Genomic DNA, 13,053 nt, shown 5'->3' with positions numbered 1-13,053 from the left:
GAGCTTGTGGCAGCTTCGTAGCAGCTGGGGACCTTGGCTGTGCACTCCAGTTGAGGCTTCTTCATTAGGCCTCACTTCATTCAATAAATTCCTACTGTGTGACAGGCCCTGTTCTGAGGCCTCGGACACAGTGGTGAATAAGACATTGTCCCTGCCTCTGAGGAGTTCATAGTCTAGTCACAAGAAGTTGTAGTAAAGTTCCCTCAAGGGACTTCCTCGAGAAGGTGACCCCTAAGCCCTAAGCCCAGAGGAGGGAGGTAAGTAAGGATGGGGCAAAGTGCAGAGAAGGAGGAAGAGCATTCCCGGCAGAGGTCACAGCATGTGCAAAGGCGTGGCGGTAGGTGGTATTTTAAGGTTTGGCAGTCAGGTCCCAGCAGAGCAGCTCTGATGCAGAGCAGACTGGGAAGGGAAGCAGCAGACCTTTCCTGGCATAATGGCTTCCTTCCCAGAGGAGAGGAGAGGAGAGGTGCTAATCCTGAGGAACGCCCCAACCCCTGTTCTTCCTGGGACATTTCTTAGCTTCCACACCTAGTGCAATGTAACCAGAGGCAGGCTTCTCCCTGGCTCTCACCCAGAAAAGGATGCAGTCTCAGGTTTTCTTGGGTTCTTGGAACTAACAGAGGCTACAGACATTTAAGTGAGAACTGGAGAGAGAATGCTGGGCTCTGAACTGAAGTGGTGTAAAGTGAGTCCTAGTGACTTTAGACCAATTAGGGCCTAAGTCCTGATGGCTCCATAATGAGAGTGGTCTAGCAAGACCTTTAAGGAAATGTCAGTTTATTGCCATTTAAGCACTTGAGAGAGGAGGGGTGACTGGCCTGAATTAGGCATTCTCATCTAAAGCAGTCTCAGTTTGCACACACTGTGCCAGATTCCTTCTAAGTGGTATTCTTAACTTTTTATGGACCCTTTCTGATAGAAAATGCCCTCTGGTCTGCTGTTCTGAGCTTCTGGCAGCCCCTAGGTATTCATTCGGTTAATGTGTGCCTCATCTTTTAGGGCCTATGCCAGGTGCTGGGGCACAGGGATGAGCAGTTGAGGGGCTCCACCACATGTGCATATTTGGTGGGCATTGAATGGGCAGGCCGCTGTTGGAGAGCAGAGAAGAGGTATGTGATTTTATGCTGTGGGCTAACTACCTCCCTGCAGGTTTATAGCATGGTCATGTCCTAAATTGCATAAGTATCTTCTCTTTTCGAGCTAATTGGAGACAGCTTGAGCTCAGGGAAATGGAATCATTACATACCCCAGAAGCAGTGCCACTCGGAGACATGCTTGGGCTTTGGAAATCAGATCTGGGTTTGAATCCCAGCTCTGCTCCTTTCTAGCCGGGTGACCTCGGCAGATCATCTCCCTGGGCCTTGGTTTGCTTGTTAGTACAATAAGGATGAAAACACACCCCTCACAGGACTGTGTTAAAGACCACGTAAGATAGTGGCTATAAAATGCCCTGCACACAGTAGGTGCTCATTAAGCAGATCTGCTCATTTACTAAAGTATCTTAGAATTATTGGCATCTGCTTTTCAGCCTGGCCCAGCAGTGGCTCATTTGAGGAATTCAATCCCTGTTTGCTTTTCTTACTGTAGGAGGAGCCGTTCAGTTCCCATCGTCCCGAAACCCTCTTCAACATCTCCAGGTTCCTGCTGCACAGCCTGACGAAGGACACCCCCTTGGGCATCTCTAAAGTGTATCCTCTCTCTCACTCCCACCCTCTGTCCCACCCCTCTTGTCTAATGGCCCTGAGAAGTTCTTTCCAGAGCACTTTGCTGGCAGGAGCTTCGCTCTCTCCAGCAGCCCTCAGGGAAGACAGAAAGCTTGCCCAGCCGCTGCTGTTTGCTGTAGAAGAGGCCCAGCCAGGGAAGCCGAGGGGCTAATGCCAAGAGAAGATTAGTTTACAGGGTTCTCTGTGCTAGACCCAGCACTGAGTCTCCAGCCAGCACGCTCTCCAAGCCCTCCCGGAACCCACAAATGTGGGTGTGACTGCGATACAAGAAGCAGCAGGCCTTTGGGTTTGGAATTTTAGACACTTCCCTAGGGAGGCCAGTGGATGGAGCACCTGTTGTGCCCCAAACCCCTTGCCAGGCAGTAGGCAACAAAGCTGCCGTCTAGTGGGAGAGGTGGACCTGTCAGGGCCTCGTTCAGTGGGATGCATGCTGTTTCCAAGGGTGGAATGCAGCTGGGGTCTTGGCCAAGGAAGGCTGCCATCCTACAGGCTGAGGTAACCGGGGACGACAGTAGAATAGATATTCCAGGAGAGTATCTAACACATGGAAAGGCCAGGTGGTGAAGTGAGCATGATGTGCCAGAGGAGCTGAAGCCTGCCCTAGGGAGCCAGTCTGGAGAGGCAGTGGCCTTGGGGCCTCCTCCCTCCTCTGGCTGGTGCAAGCCACAGGGAGGGCTATAAGCAGAGAATAGGCAGAGGGCCTATCTGCCAGAAACTACCAGGAAATGACTAAAATCTTTAAGGTCCAGAAAGTCATAAAGGACATAAATATCCTCTCCTGTTGGAAATCTCGCCATTCTCTCAGCCCCTTTCCAGCTCCAACGGGGCCTTCCTTCTGTCAGGAAAAAGCCCTCCCAGGAGAGGGCTCAGAGGTGCTAATCAGGTGTTTCTAAAGCAGTGGTTCTCAACCTTCTGGCCCTTTAAATACAGTTCCTCATGTTGTGACCCAACCATAAAATTATTTTTGTTGCTACTTCATAACTGTAATGTTGCTACTGTTATGAATTGTAATGTAAATATCTGATATGCAGGATGGTCTTAGGCGAACCCTGTGAAAGGGTCGTTCGACCGCCAAAGGGGTCGCGACCCACAGGTTGAGAACCACTGTAAGGGTTCCAGGCCCAACATTTACATCTCAAAGGAAACTCTCACAAATCAAGCCTTGCCTTCAGTGACTGAAACCCCTGTAAATGAGTGGCCAAGGGCACACCTGCTGGGGTCTGAGCACCTGCGCCCAACCTTTCCAGCAACTCCTTTCAAGTCAGCAGAGTTTGATTGAACCTCTGCCCTGAGCTTCACCCTGTGCTGTCCACTGGGGACCTGGGAATAGCTCCAGATAGTCCCAGACTTTGAGGAGTCACAGTGAAGACACAGACAAGGAAACTTACCTCCATATAACTGCTGGAGTGGAAGGAGCCACACTTGGGGTGTGGGGAGCAGGAACCTCAGGGGCAGGAGAGGGGGAAGGAGGCATGGGACTGGCTGGGGAAGTGGGTTAAGGTGTTCACAGGTGGACTGGGAAAGAAGGTCAGGCTGGGTCTGAGTATAGCCAACATTTGAGGTGACCTGAGATTGAACACAGTCTTGTCAGCCTCAGTCTGAGGAGCTCAGAGGAAGGCCTCAGAGAGCAAGGGAGGCTGCCACTCAGAAACCACCCCGCCCTTGGGGAGGGTAGGCAGAGAGAAGTGCGCTGCACCCAGTGGCCTCTGTAAGCTGGACCTGAGGGCAGCTCCCCAGGCAGTCTGGGACCAGGTTCTACATGGCAGAACTGGAGTCGGAGGGCTTGTCTGGCAGGCTGGGCAGGGTGGGGAGAGCCATTTTGTCCTGGTCAGGGTACAAGATGAGCCAAAGCAGGCCCAGAGAACCTAAGCAAGGTTAAAATAAGTAATGGAAACTGCACTGTCTTTATCTCTGAAAAAATCTCTGGGCCTTGATATCCGAGAAATACACTTACATCCCATAAAAGAACTAAGTACTCCTCAAGCTCCTGCTTGTGCCCTCCTGGCACCAGCATGAGCTGTGTTCTGGCACTGGGCTCATTCTGAGGGTAGGCGGTGCCAACTCTCAGGCCCCAGTGTAGGCTTTGTTGTCCTTAACCCTGTGATCGACAGGAGAACACTCTTCACTCTGGCCAAGCAAAGCAGGGCCCTGGGTGCCTACAAACTGGCCCGGCATGCCTACGACCAGCTGCGGGGCCTATATGTCCCTGCCAGGTTCCAGAAGTCCATCGAGTTGGACAGCCTGACTATCCGCTCCCAGCCCTTCCATGACAACGAGGTGAGGGCACAGCCTCACAGCATCTTTGGACATCTCCTGACGCATGCTCTCAGTTGTCTGTGTCCCTTCCCCTGCCTGAGCCCTGGCTTGCCAACTCCTGCTCTTTCCTCTCCGCCCCTCTGTTCTCCACTCAGCCCTTTGTGCTCTAGTTGCAACCCTCAGCTCCCCTGAAACCCACAGCCCTGCCCCATCTTCTTCCTAGCCCTCTCAAGGTTCCATTTCTGCTGTGGCCCTGCTCTGTCTCTAGCCTCCCTCCACACCTCCATGACCAGGTGGCTCTGCCTTCACCTCATCCTAGGAGCCCAAGCCCTAGCCCGCCTTCCTTCTGGAACCAGGTTATTGCTCTTTGGTAAATCCACCCCATGTCTGTGCCCAGCCCTCTTTCCTCCAACCCAGCTAACTACTGTCTCTCTCACAATCCCCTCTTTAAGCTCATGGTAGAGACTGGCATCAGATAGACATGGCTTCAGATCTAAGTCCCACCATTTCCTAGCCATGTCTCAATCTTTCTGAGCCTGGGTTTCCTTCTCTATCAAACAGGGGCACACATAATAGCTTTCCCATAGTGGCTGTAAGGGTGAAAGAGCCAGTGTAGGCGATGTGCTTAGCACAGTGCCTGGAGCATAGTAAGTGGCTGGTGAATGTGGCCATGGTTGTTGGCATTCCTGCCGGGAGAACAGAGCTGCTGAGTCCTGCCTGTGAAGGTGTCCAGGCCCCAAATGACGAGGCCTCCAGTGTCTCTGTAGGCTCTTACTCTGCTTCACATCGCACAGAGCCCCAGGCCCAGTGCCCCCACCTACCCAGGTGGCCTTTCCTCTTAGCAGCTAGGCCCAGTCTGTGGTGCTTGTTTTTTTGCAGGAGCTGGTGCCCTTGTGCTACCGCTGTTCTACCAACAACCCGTTGCTAAACAACCTGGGCAATGTTTGCATCAATTGCCGCCAGCCCTTCGTCTTCTCCGCGTCTTCCTATGGTGAGTCTGGCTCATGTGGAAGGGGCACCGGTGAATGGCTGGGCTCAGTCCACTGCTTGTTGCCCACATGTGTCCTGATTTGTAAATTGGGGACAGTGTGACAGCCACCCTGCCTGACACATAGAGTCATTCAGGGTTCCCAGAGACAGGACGCACAGTGCTGCGCGAACCTGAAACACCCATCCCCCAGAACCTTGTGTGAGGCTTTGCATAACATAAATGCCCCAGGAATAGAGGCTACTGGTTGGGCATTTGGTCTGGAAGGCTGAGATGGACTCGCAAGTCCCAGTTCCTTCTATGTTGACATAGGATCCGAGGCCCCTTCCCAGTAGCTGGGCGGAGGCCTTGCCTCTTCCCTCAGAGAGGAGCCCATCCAGCTACTAGGGGAGGAAGGAGGGCTAAAGGCCCAGTTCTCATCCCCATACACACAGACAACCCCCCACCACACCACCCCCTGCTCCCAGACATTGGGCAGGCAGGAGGGGTGTCCCTGCTGCTCAGCTTGTCTACTTGATTTCAGAGAAGCCTGCTGCTGGGTGAGGAACTCTGTGGTCCTCCCACCTCTCTCATGCTGCCTGGTGAGAGTATCCAGCCCCCAGCTTCCCACAGGGTGCCATCCCCCAGCTCCTCCCCGTGCCCTGTGTCTTCCAGAGGTGCTGCACCTGGTCGAGTTCTACCTAGAGGAGGGGATCACTGATGAAGAAGCCGTCTCCCTCATTGACCTGGAGGCACCAAGACACAAGCGTGAGAACAAATGGCAAGAGATCACAGGCAACAGTATCCTGGGCATCGGCTTGACCCCTGTGTGTGCCAGCTGAGCTCAGGGCCTGGGTGTGAGGAGAAGGCAAGAGGGCCTTGGAGGATGGCTGGGCCAGGGAGGGCAGGAACATGGCAGGCAATTGCTGAGTGAGTGGAGAGGCCCACATGGCGGCATGGACACGCCTCACCTGGGGCCTGTGTTTCTACAAGCTTCCAGGTAATGCCAATGCCACTGGGCCATGAACCACATTTTGAAGAACAGAAGACAGAGGAGAGGTCAAGAAGAGAGACAGAAACTGTGTCCACACACCAGTCCTCTGCACACATACATCTGCTTAGGCTGGATTATTGCTGCTGTGTGAGGCCACATCCTGTACCTGACTCAGCACCAGCAGCCTCCATTCTGGGGGACCTTTTGCGTGGGAGCCCCGCTGTCCTGGCCTCACACATTTCCTCCACCATTGCCTGGCAGAGGTGGCGGCTCCCTGGGGACCTTCAGCCTAATCTGGCCAGCCTCGGGATCTGCAGGAGCTCTTACCCCCTTCTCCATGAAACATGACCTTCAAGGCCATCTCAGAAATATGGCCTGCAAACCACCCGGCTACTGCTGAATGTTTCTCCAAGAGCTGCCAGGTCGCTGGCCCATCATTTCTACAGCCACACACAGCAGGCCCTCAGGCCTCTGCTCACGTGGTGCTTCTGGCCGGCAGGCCCGTGTGAGCCATGGCATGGTCCCTGTGGGGCAGCAGAGCCCATCAGAGCCCCTTTCCTCCTTTCCCACCTGAGCACGGGGGCCTAGTCCCACCCTGTATGATCAGGTCTGTGTTTCCTACATTTCTCCATCTGGAAACCTGTCTCACCAGCCCTGCCGCTCTTCCGCAGAGCTGTAGGGAGACACCTGAGGCCTGGATGGAGCTCTGTGAGTCTCCACATGTTGGTTGGAGGGTGGGACCTGTTTCCTATTCAGCCTCAGGTTCTATCCTTGACCAGACTCCTCCAGATTCGCAGACTCTGAGACTGGACGAGACCATGAATTCCATGGGAGATGATGACCCATTCACGGCAAAGCTGAGTTTTGAGGTGAGGGTGCCTCTGTGAGGCCAGCAAAGCCCATTGGGAGGGTGGTCTTAGGTCTCTTCTGTATACATTCCTTGGTGAGAGGGAGAACTGCTTCCTGTCAGGGCTGCCAGGGAGGGGGAAGGGGTGGGCTTTCTGTCACTAGAGATGGCCAACAGGGGCTACATCACCTGGCAGGGTTCTGTCAAGGTACTTGGCGGGGGAAATCTCTGGGGTCCTTTCTGGCCACTCCCAAAGATTCTGGGATCATGGCCCACATAAATGTGTTACTATGACTGAGGGCACCAGTGCCACCTGCTTCCTGCCTGCCCACCCTGCAGCAAGGTGGCTCGGAGTTCGTGCCCGTGGTAGTGAATCGATCGGTGCTGCGCTCCATGAGCCGTCGAGAAGTCCTTATCAAGCGCTGGCCCCCGCCCCTGCCGTGGCAGTACTTCCGCTCATTCCTACCTGACGCCTCCATCACCATGTGTCCCTCCTGCTTCCAGGTACGATGCCCACTGCCTGCAGCTTCTGTGTGGTGTCCAGTTTCTTTCTGTTGCTTTTCCATTTCCCGAATTTCCCCTTGGGGAGGCCGGGCATCTGGGAGGAGTACAAGTGATCTCTGAGCAACCAAGGCCCAGTTGGGAGAAGAGACTCAGCTGTCCTCCCTCCTTTGGGTTGCATCCGGGTGCTGTCTGGAACAATCATGCCCCTGGCCCTGGGCTGTCTGCATGTGCTCTTAATCTGGGAGGGCCGGGAAAGTGTGACTCACCTTTGAACTTCATTTAGAAAAAATGGGGCCACTTCCTCCCAGTCCTTGGACAAAGGTGTTCTAGATCTGGTGGTCTAACCTGACGCACTGCCAAGCCACTTCCCATGGAAGGGCAACAGTCTATGCCAGGTCGGGGCTGATGCACACCTAGAGCGGCTGCCCACAGTCACGGCTGTCTCTCCTCAGATGTTCCACTCGGAGGACTATGAGCTGCTGGTACTTCAGCACACCCACTGCCCCTATTGCCGGAGACATATTGACGACCCCAGCCGGTGACCTGCACCCTGGGGACCACCCATCCCCTTTGGGCCACCTTGTAGTTGGCAGTAGAAGAAAGAGGTAAACTGTTAGAATGTGTGTTCTGCCCAGCTGAAGTTTATATTTTAGGGAGAGGCCTTGTGTGACCACGGAATTCCTATTTATGGCATTTCATACCTTTTAAATAGCACCAGAAGATGGATAAGAGAATGTACATATATTTTTCTAAAAAAAAAGTCTGTTACTTTAAGCACGGTTCTGAGTTGTTCATGGCAGCCTGCTGGAGTCCAGAGATCTGTCAGACCATTAACATGTACACTTTGCAAACAGATTGCCTCAATAATTACAAATAAAGGGGCTACTTATTTTCATCAGTGTCTACATTTTAGCAAATCTTCATATTGTCTGCAATTTAATTTCCTTATGCAAAAGTGCACCTGTTTCTAATTTGATCCAAGAGGAACATTATATTTGTGTTCTTTTAAAATTTAATCTAATCGAAATGGCAATATGGTAGTGAGAAGGGGAACAGGGTTTATTTATTCATATATTTTGGTTTAATGGGGCTCCAAAGAAGATGGCAAAGAGGGCCCCTCCCTGGAGGTTATACTTCCTGGCTGGGGCCAGGCCCCCTCCACCACCTTTCCCCCCGCCCCACATGGCCTCCAAACCAACCTGAGGCTTTTCCCTTCCCTCCATCCATGTCCTCAAGCGAGTGGGTTCCACTTGAGATCCCACTAAGGTCCCTTCCCCTGAGCATCAACAATGTCCGATTCACCAGTATAGCTCAAGGGCATGGGTGGGTAGCAGATGGGAAGCTGGGGAGGGAGAGCTGATCCTTACTGGGGACCTTTTCTGTGCCAGGCGTGTTTCATATGTTGTCTCAGTTCTCACAGCATCTGTGAGGAAGGGTGATGGTTTCCATTATACAGCCACGGGGATGGGTGGAGGTGCTGGGGCCCAGGGAGCTCACGCCACCTGGATGGCAAGTCCTTGATCTGTCCATCCCAGAGGCCCCACTCCCTGCACCTTCCACTCTGCCTGCCCAGGAGGGAGTGTAAAGTCCTGACAGCAGGAGAAAGGGAACATGTCGAAAACCACCCTCATGATTAGATATTGAGACAGAGCACAACAAAGGTCCCCATTGGAGGGATGATGAGGGGAGCGGCTGCAGAGGCCAGACAGGGGTGAGTGCAGGAGCTGGACCCCTGCCCCACCCTTCCTCCCTGCCTCCCTCTGCGTCTCTCTTTGGAGATAATGGAGGAAAATGAAGAAAAGGAGCCAGACAATTGTGCCAACAGAACTTCTCCGTTGAGTGTGTAATTACTTATGATCATGCATGCTCTCTCTCACTAAACATTTATTAATGTGTTAGGATTTCCATTAGCGCATTACTTGAACTGAAATCATTTGCATATGGCTGGGGAAAAGAGGGGAGAGGAAGAAAACAGCCTCCACCACCCAACAGGCAGGTGTCAATCACATTGTCAGATCAGATGGTCCATGGCTAAAGGCAGAGGGAGGGGGCCCAGACTGAGACTTTAGCATGCATCCTTTCAGCCGAGTAACCGGGTGTGCCTGCCAGGTCCTGCTGCCACGAGGCTGAGCTGTGGAGGCCTGCGTCTGAGAAACAATCACTGTAACTCCCATTAAATCAAGTGCTTACTGAGTGTCAATCCCTGTGCTAAGCACTTTCCACACAGCATCTTACATAATCCTTACTAACCTCTAAGGATTCTCCTTTTACTGATGATGAAACAGGTTCAGCAATGTTTTCTTTCATTTACGGAATATTTATTGAGCCAAGACAGGATTCATACCCAGCCTTTACATGTAAGCATTCTGTTCAGCTGCTCTCCTGTCCCGACCTGGAGGGTCTTGACCAGGTCCAGTTTTCTCTCCAAGGCTGTTTCCTGATGTGTACAAAAGCGCCCCCTCCAGCTCTGACACCGAGGTTGAGGCCTCAGTCTCCATCTGCTGACCCTGACAGCCCCTCACATACTGCGATGAGAGAGGCCTCACAGGGATCCTGAGGTGCCCATTTCATTAAGAGGAGACTGAGGCCTGGAGGGAGGAGTGTCTGCAGAGGCTGCACAGCCTGGAAGAGGTTGAGCTTACGACTTTGTCTTGACTGCTTGTCTCCAGGCCTCAACACTGTTCCCATATTCTTTTTTTTTTTTAATATGTCTTTATTGATTTCAGAGAGGACGGGAGAGGGAGAGATAGAAACATCAATGATGAGAGAGAATCCTGTACGTCCCCTATTGGGGATCAAGCCTTGCAACCCAGGCATGTGCCCTTGACCTGAATTGAACCTGACGCTCTCTCCCCTGAGACAAGCCAGCTAGGGCCCCATATTCTTGAAAGGAGAAAGTGGGGAAGGGGGGCAATGGGTGGCCCAGAAAGAGTCCCAGGCCAGACTTCAAGTGGGCCTGGCTCTAGCCCCGCCTCAACCAGTTGGGTGTCTCCATCTATCCCCAGCGATGCTACCAAAGCCAGGAACCTCTTGTGACTCTCAAATAGGTGGACAGATGCCCCTTCTCCAAGATTGCTGCCAACTGCAAATACCAGGTGACCTCCCACTTGTGCCAGCCCTGCCCTTGGAACAAGTAGGAGGCGACCACTGGGCGGGGGGCTCACCCTAGGCCAGGCTGTTATCCCAGTGCTCCCTGGTATTCCTCCACCCAGCCTCCAGAACATCTTCCTAAAATGGGAACCATTATCAGTGCCCCTGCTGCCAGCCAGCTAGCACCCAGCTCCTAGTCCTCCCTTCCCCTGCCACACATCCTGGGCCTCAGCGTCTTCACACCAGCTGGCCCTTGCCTCCTTGGCCTTGGCTGTCTAGGTTGGGGGGTCTCTCAGGCTCCCTCCTGGTCCACATCTTGCTACTCTGAGCCCCCACTTGAGGCTGAGAACAAATTCCCACCTCTCATGGTTATTAGTTTTTTCCCTTGTTTGCTGCCACCCGAGGGCAGGGACCATGTAGGACTCATATCAGTGTCCCGAGCACCCAGCCCTCGTGCCCAGAGGTGTTTGGCAAATATTGAAATAGGAGGAAAAGAGAGAGAGGGAGGAAGAGGGGAAGAAGGAAGAGGAGATGGGAGGAAAAGAGGAAGGAAGGGGAGGAGAGTCAGTTTGTCACCTTCCCTTCTTCCCCCTTGACATTCCCAGCTCAGTCTACGTCAGTGATGGCGAACCTATGACACGCGTGTCATTTTTTTGGTTGATTTTTTCTTTGTTAAATGGCATTTAAATATATAAAATAAATATCAAAAATATAAGTCTTTGTTTTACTATGGTTGCACATATCAAAAAATTTCTATATGTGACACGGCACCAGAGTTAAGTTAGGGTTTTTCAAAATGCTGACACGCTGAGCTCAAAAGGTTCGCCGTCACTGCTCAGGCCTCACCCAGCCTGGTGACAGTCAGGTGGGACTAAGCCAGTGAGGGGAAGCAGGAAGGAGGAGGAAGCTGCTGCTGATCAAGCAGCACCTCTATGCAGAGGCTCAACAGCTAATTGTGCCCCTCCAGCTAAACCCTAATCCCTGCCCCCGTCAAAGCCCTGCTCCTGGGCTCCCAGAGGAGCGGGGAAGCCGAGATGGCTGCGTCTGTCTTCTGAGACAGCCAACCCCAGGCCCCGTTCCCACCAATTACAGCTCCTCACAGCTGGTTCTCAGCCTGGCTGAAAGAGAGGCCAAAGGGGCCGTGGCTCAGAAAGTCACCCACACTCAGGCTCGGCCACTGGTGTGCGCTGTGACCCTCTCTGGACTGCCTGGCACGGAGACGAAAGAGCTCTGGCTGAGGGGTTAGATCAGTGGTTGCCAACCTTTCAGGACCACCTGTTGGCGACCGCTGGGTTAGAAGGCCCCGGTTCAATTCCAGCTCTGCTAAGGAACCTCAGTCTCTGAGCCTATTTCCCCAGTGTTCAGAGGGGAGTGAGGCCTTCCCACAGAGGCCAGGGGGAGTTGTTCATTTATTCAACAAGTATTTTTATTGAGCACGTACTCTGGACTGCAATCTCAGAATGCAGCAAAGAACAGGCTGGGCCAGCCCTGTGTTCTAGAGAGTCAGTGAGAAGACAAGTAGGACTGGTGCTGATAGTGATAAGTAGTGAATAGAAAATGAATGGGGGGTGGGGTGGGACCTGGTGTGTAGACTTGGGGTGTGGGCGGTCTTCAAGGATGTGAGCTAGGAGTTGAGACCTTAGTGAGATTCAGAAGAGGATCACACTTTTCCCAACACTCTCTGATCACTGACAGGCACCAGAGTGGGAAACTGAGGCACAGGGAAGGAAGGAGACGGGGCTGCGCCCTGGCTGTGTGGCTGCAGAGCCTCAGTCTGGATGAAAGGGAAGGTCTAAAGGGGCTGTGCCCAACGAGGGAGGACCATGAAGCCTAAGTGGTGCGGTCCGAAGGTCCACGAGGCAGGCCCTGGTGGGAAAGCACTCGGGCTCATCCTGCAGTCAGGTGTGGCTCCCTGAGGTCTCCATGCCTTATGGAGACAGCAGTCTGAGGGGAAGAGTGAACTTCCCAGGCTCCCCTGGTGACAGAGCCAGTGACATCTCCTGCCCTCGGGGCCACCACTGCTGCCCCAGGCTTGTGAGACTCCGTCCAGGGCCTTTTCACTACTCAGTACACCTTTTTTTTTGTTATTTATACCATGGTGTAAAGGACTGGCAGAGCTTTCCCGTGAGCTGTCTTTGTGCTGGAGGAGGCACCGCCAGGCAGGTTATAGCTGGGTTGTCACTGCTTTGTCACGTGACCTGGGCAACTCACTGCTGGGTCAGGGTAAGTGACTTCTAGTGACCTTTCAGCTCACTCCCTGAGCCTGTGGCTCTGAACAAAGAGCATTTTTAAAAATATACTTTATTGATTTTTTACAGAGAGGAAGGGAGAGGGATAGAGAGTTAGAAACATCTATGAGAGAGAAACATCAATCAGCTGCCTCCTGCACACCCCCTACTGGGGATGTGCCTGCAACTAAGGTACATGCCCTTGATCGGAATCGAACCTGGGACCCTTTAGTCCGCAGGCCAAAGCTCTATCCACTGAGCCAAACCGGTTAGGGCCATTTTTTGTTTTTTTAAAAAATTCTTTGCCATGCCTTACGGAATACAGAGCACCATCACCTCAGCGATGGCCTTTAATTCCCCTTCACCTCGCCCTGTGAGGGTGGGATTGTTAAACTCTCTCACAGAAGAGGAACCTGAGACTTAGAGCGGGGAAGTACTTCCTG

General features: G+C 53.0%; 1 protein-coding gene across 3 annotated transcripts in view; it reads left to right on the top strand.

Moving 5' to 3' along the window:
- IFT122 (intraflagellar transport 122) overlaps positions 1-8,187 on the top strand; it is a 55,763-nt gene extending 47,576 nt beyond the window's left edge. For 2 of the 3 annotated variants that reach the window (XM_023749633.1, XM_023749635.1), the window contains 7 exons: positions 1,588-1,688; positions 3,836-4,001; positions 4,860-4,971; positions 5,623-5,748; positions 6,731-6,810; positions 7,128-7,292; positions 7,745-8,187. In XM_023749633.1, the coding sequence (XP_023605401.1) occupies positions 1,588-1,688; positions 3,836-4,001; positions 4,860-4,971; positions 5,623-5,748; positions 6,731-6,810; positions 7,128-7,292; positions 7,745-7,834 (840 nt within the window). In that variant the 3' untranslated portion in view covers positions 7,835-8,187. The other variant, XM_023749634.1, reaches the window with a different exon arrangement.
- The last annotated feature ends 4,866 nt before the right edge of the window (positions 8,188-13,053 follow it).

Source organism: Myotis lucifugus, unplaced genomic scaffold, assembly GCF_000147115.1.
Source record: "Myotis lucifugus unplaced genomic scaffold, Myoluc2.0 scaffold_8, whole genome shotgun sequence".
Lineage (NCBI taxonomy): Eukaryota > Metazoa > Chordata > Mammalia > Chiroptera > Vespertilionidae > Myotis > Myotis lucifugus.
This window is presented reverse-complemented; position numbering and strand designations above follow the sequence as displayed.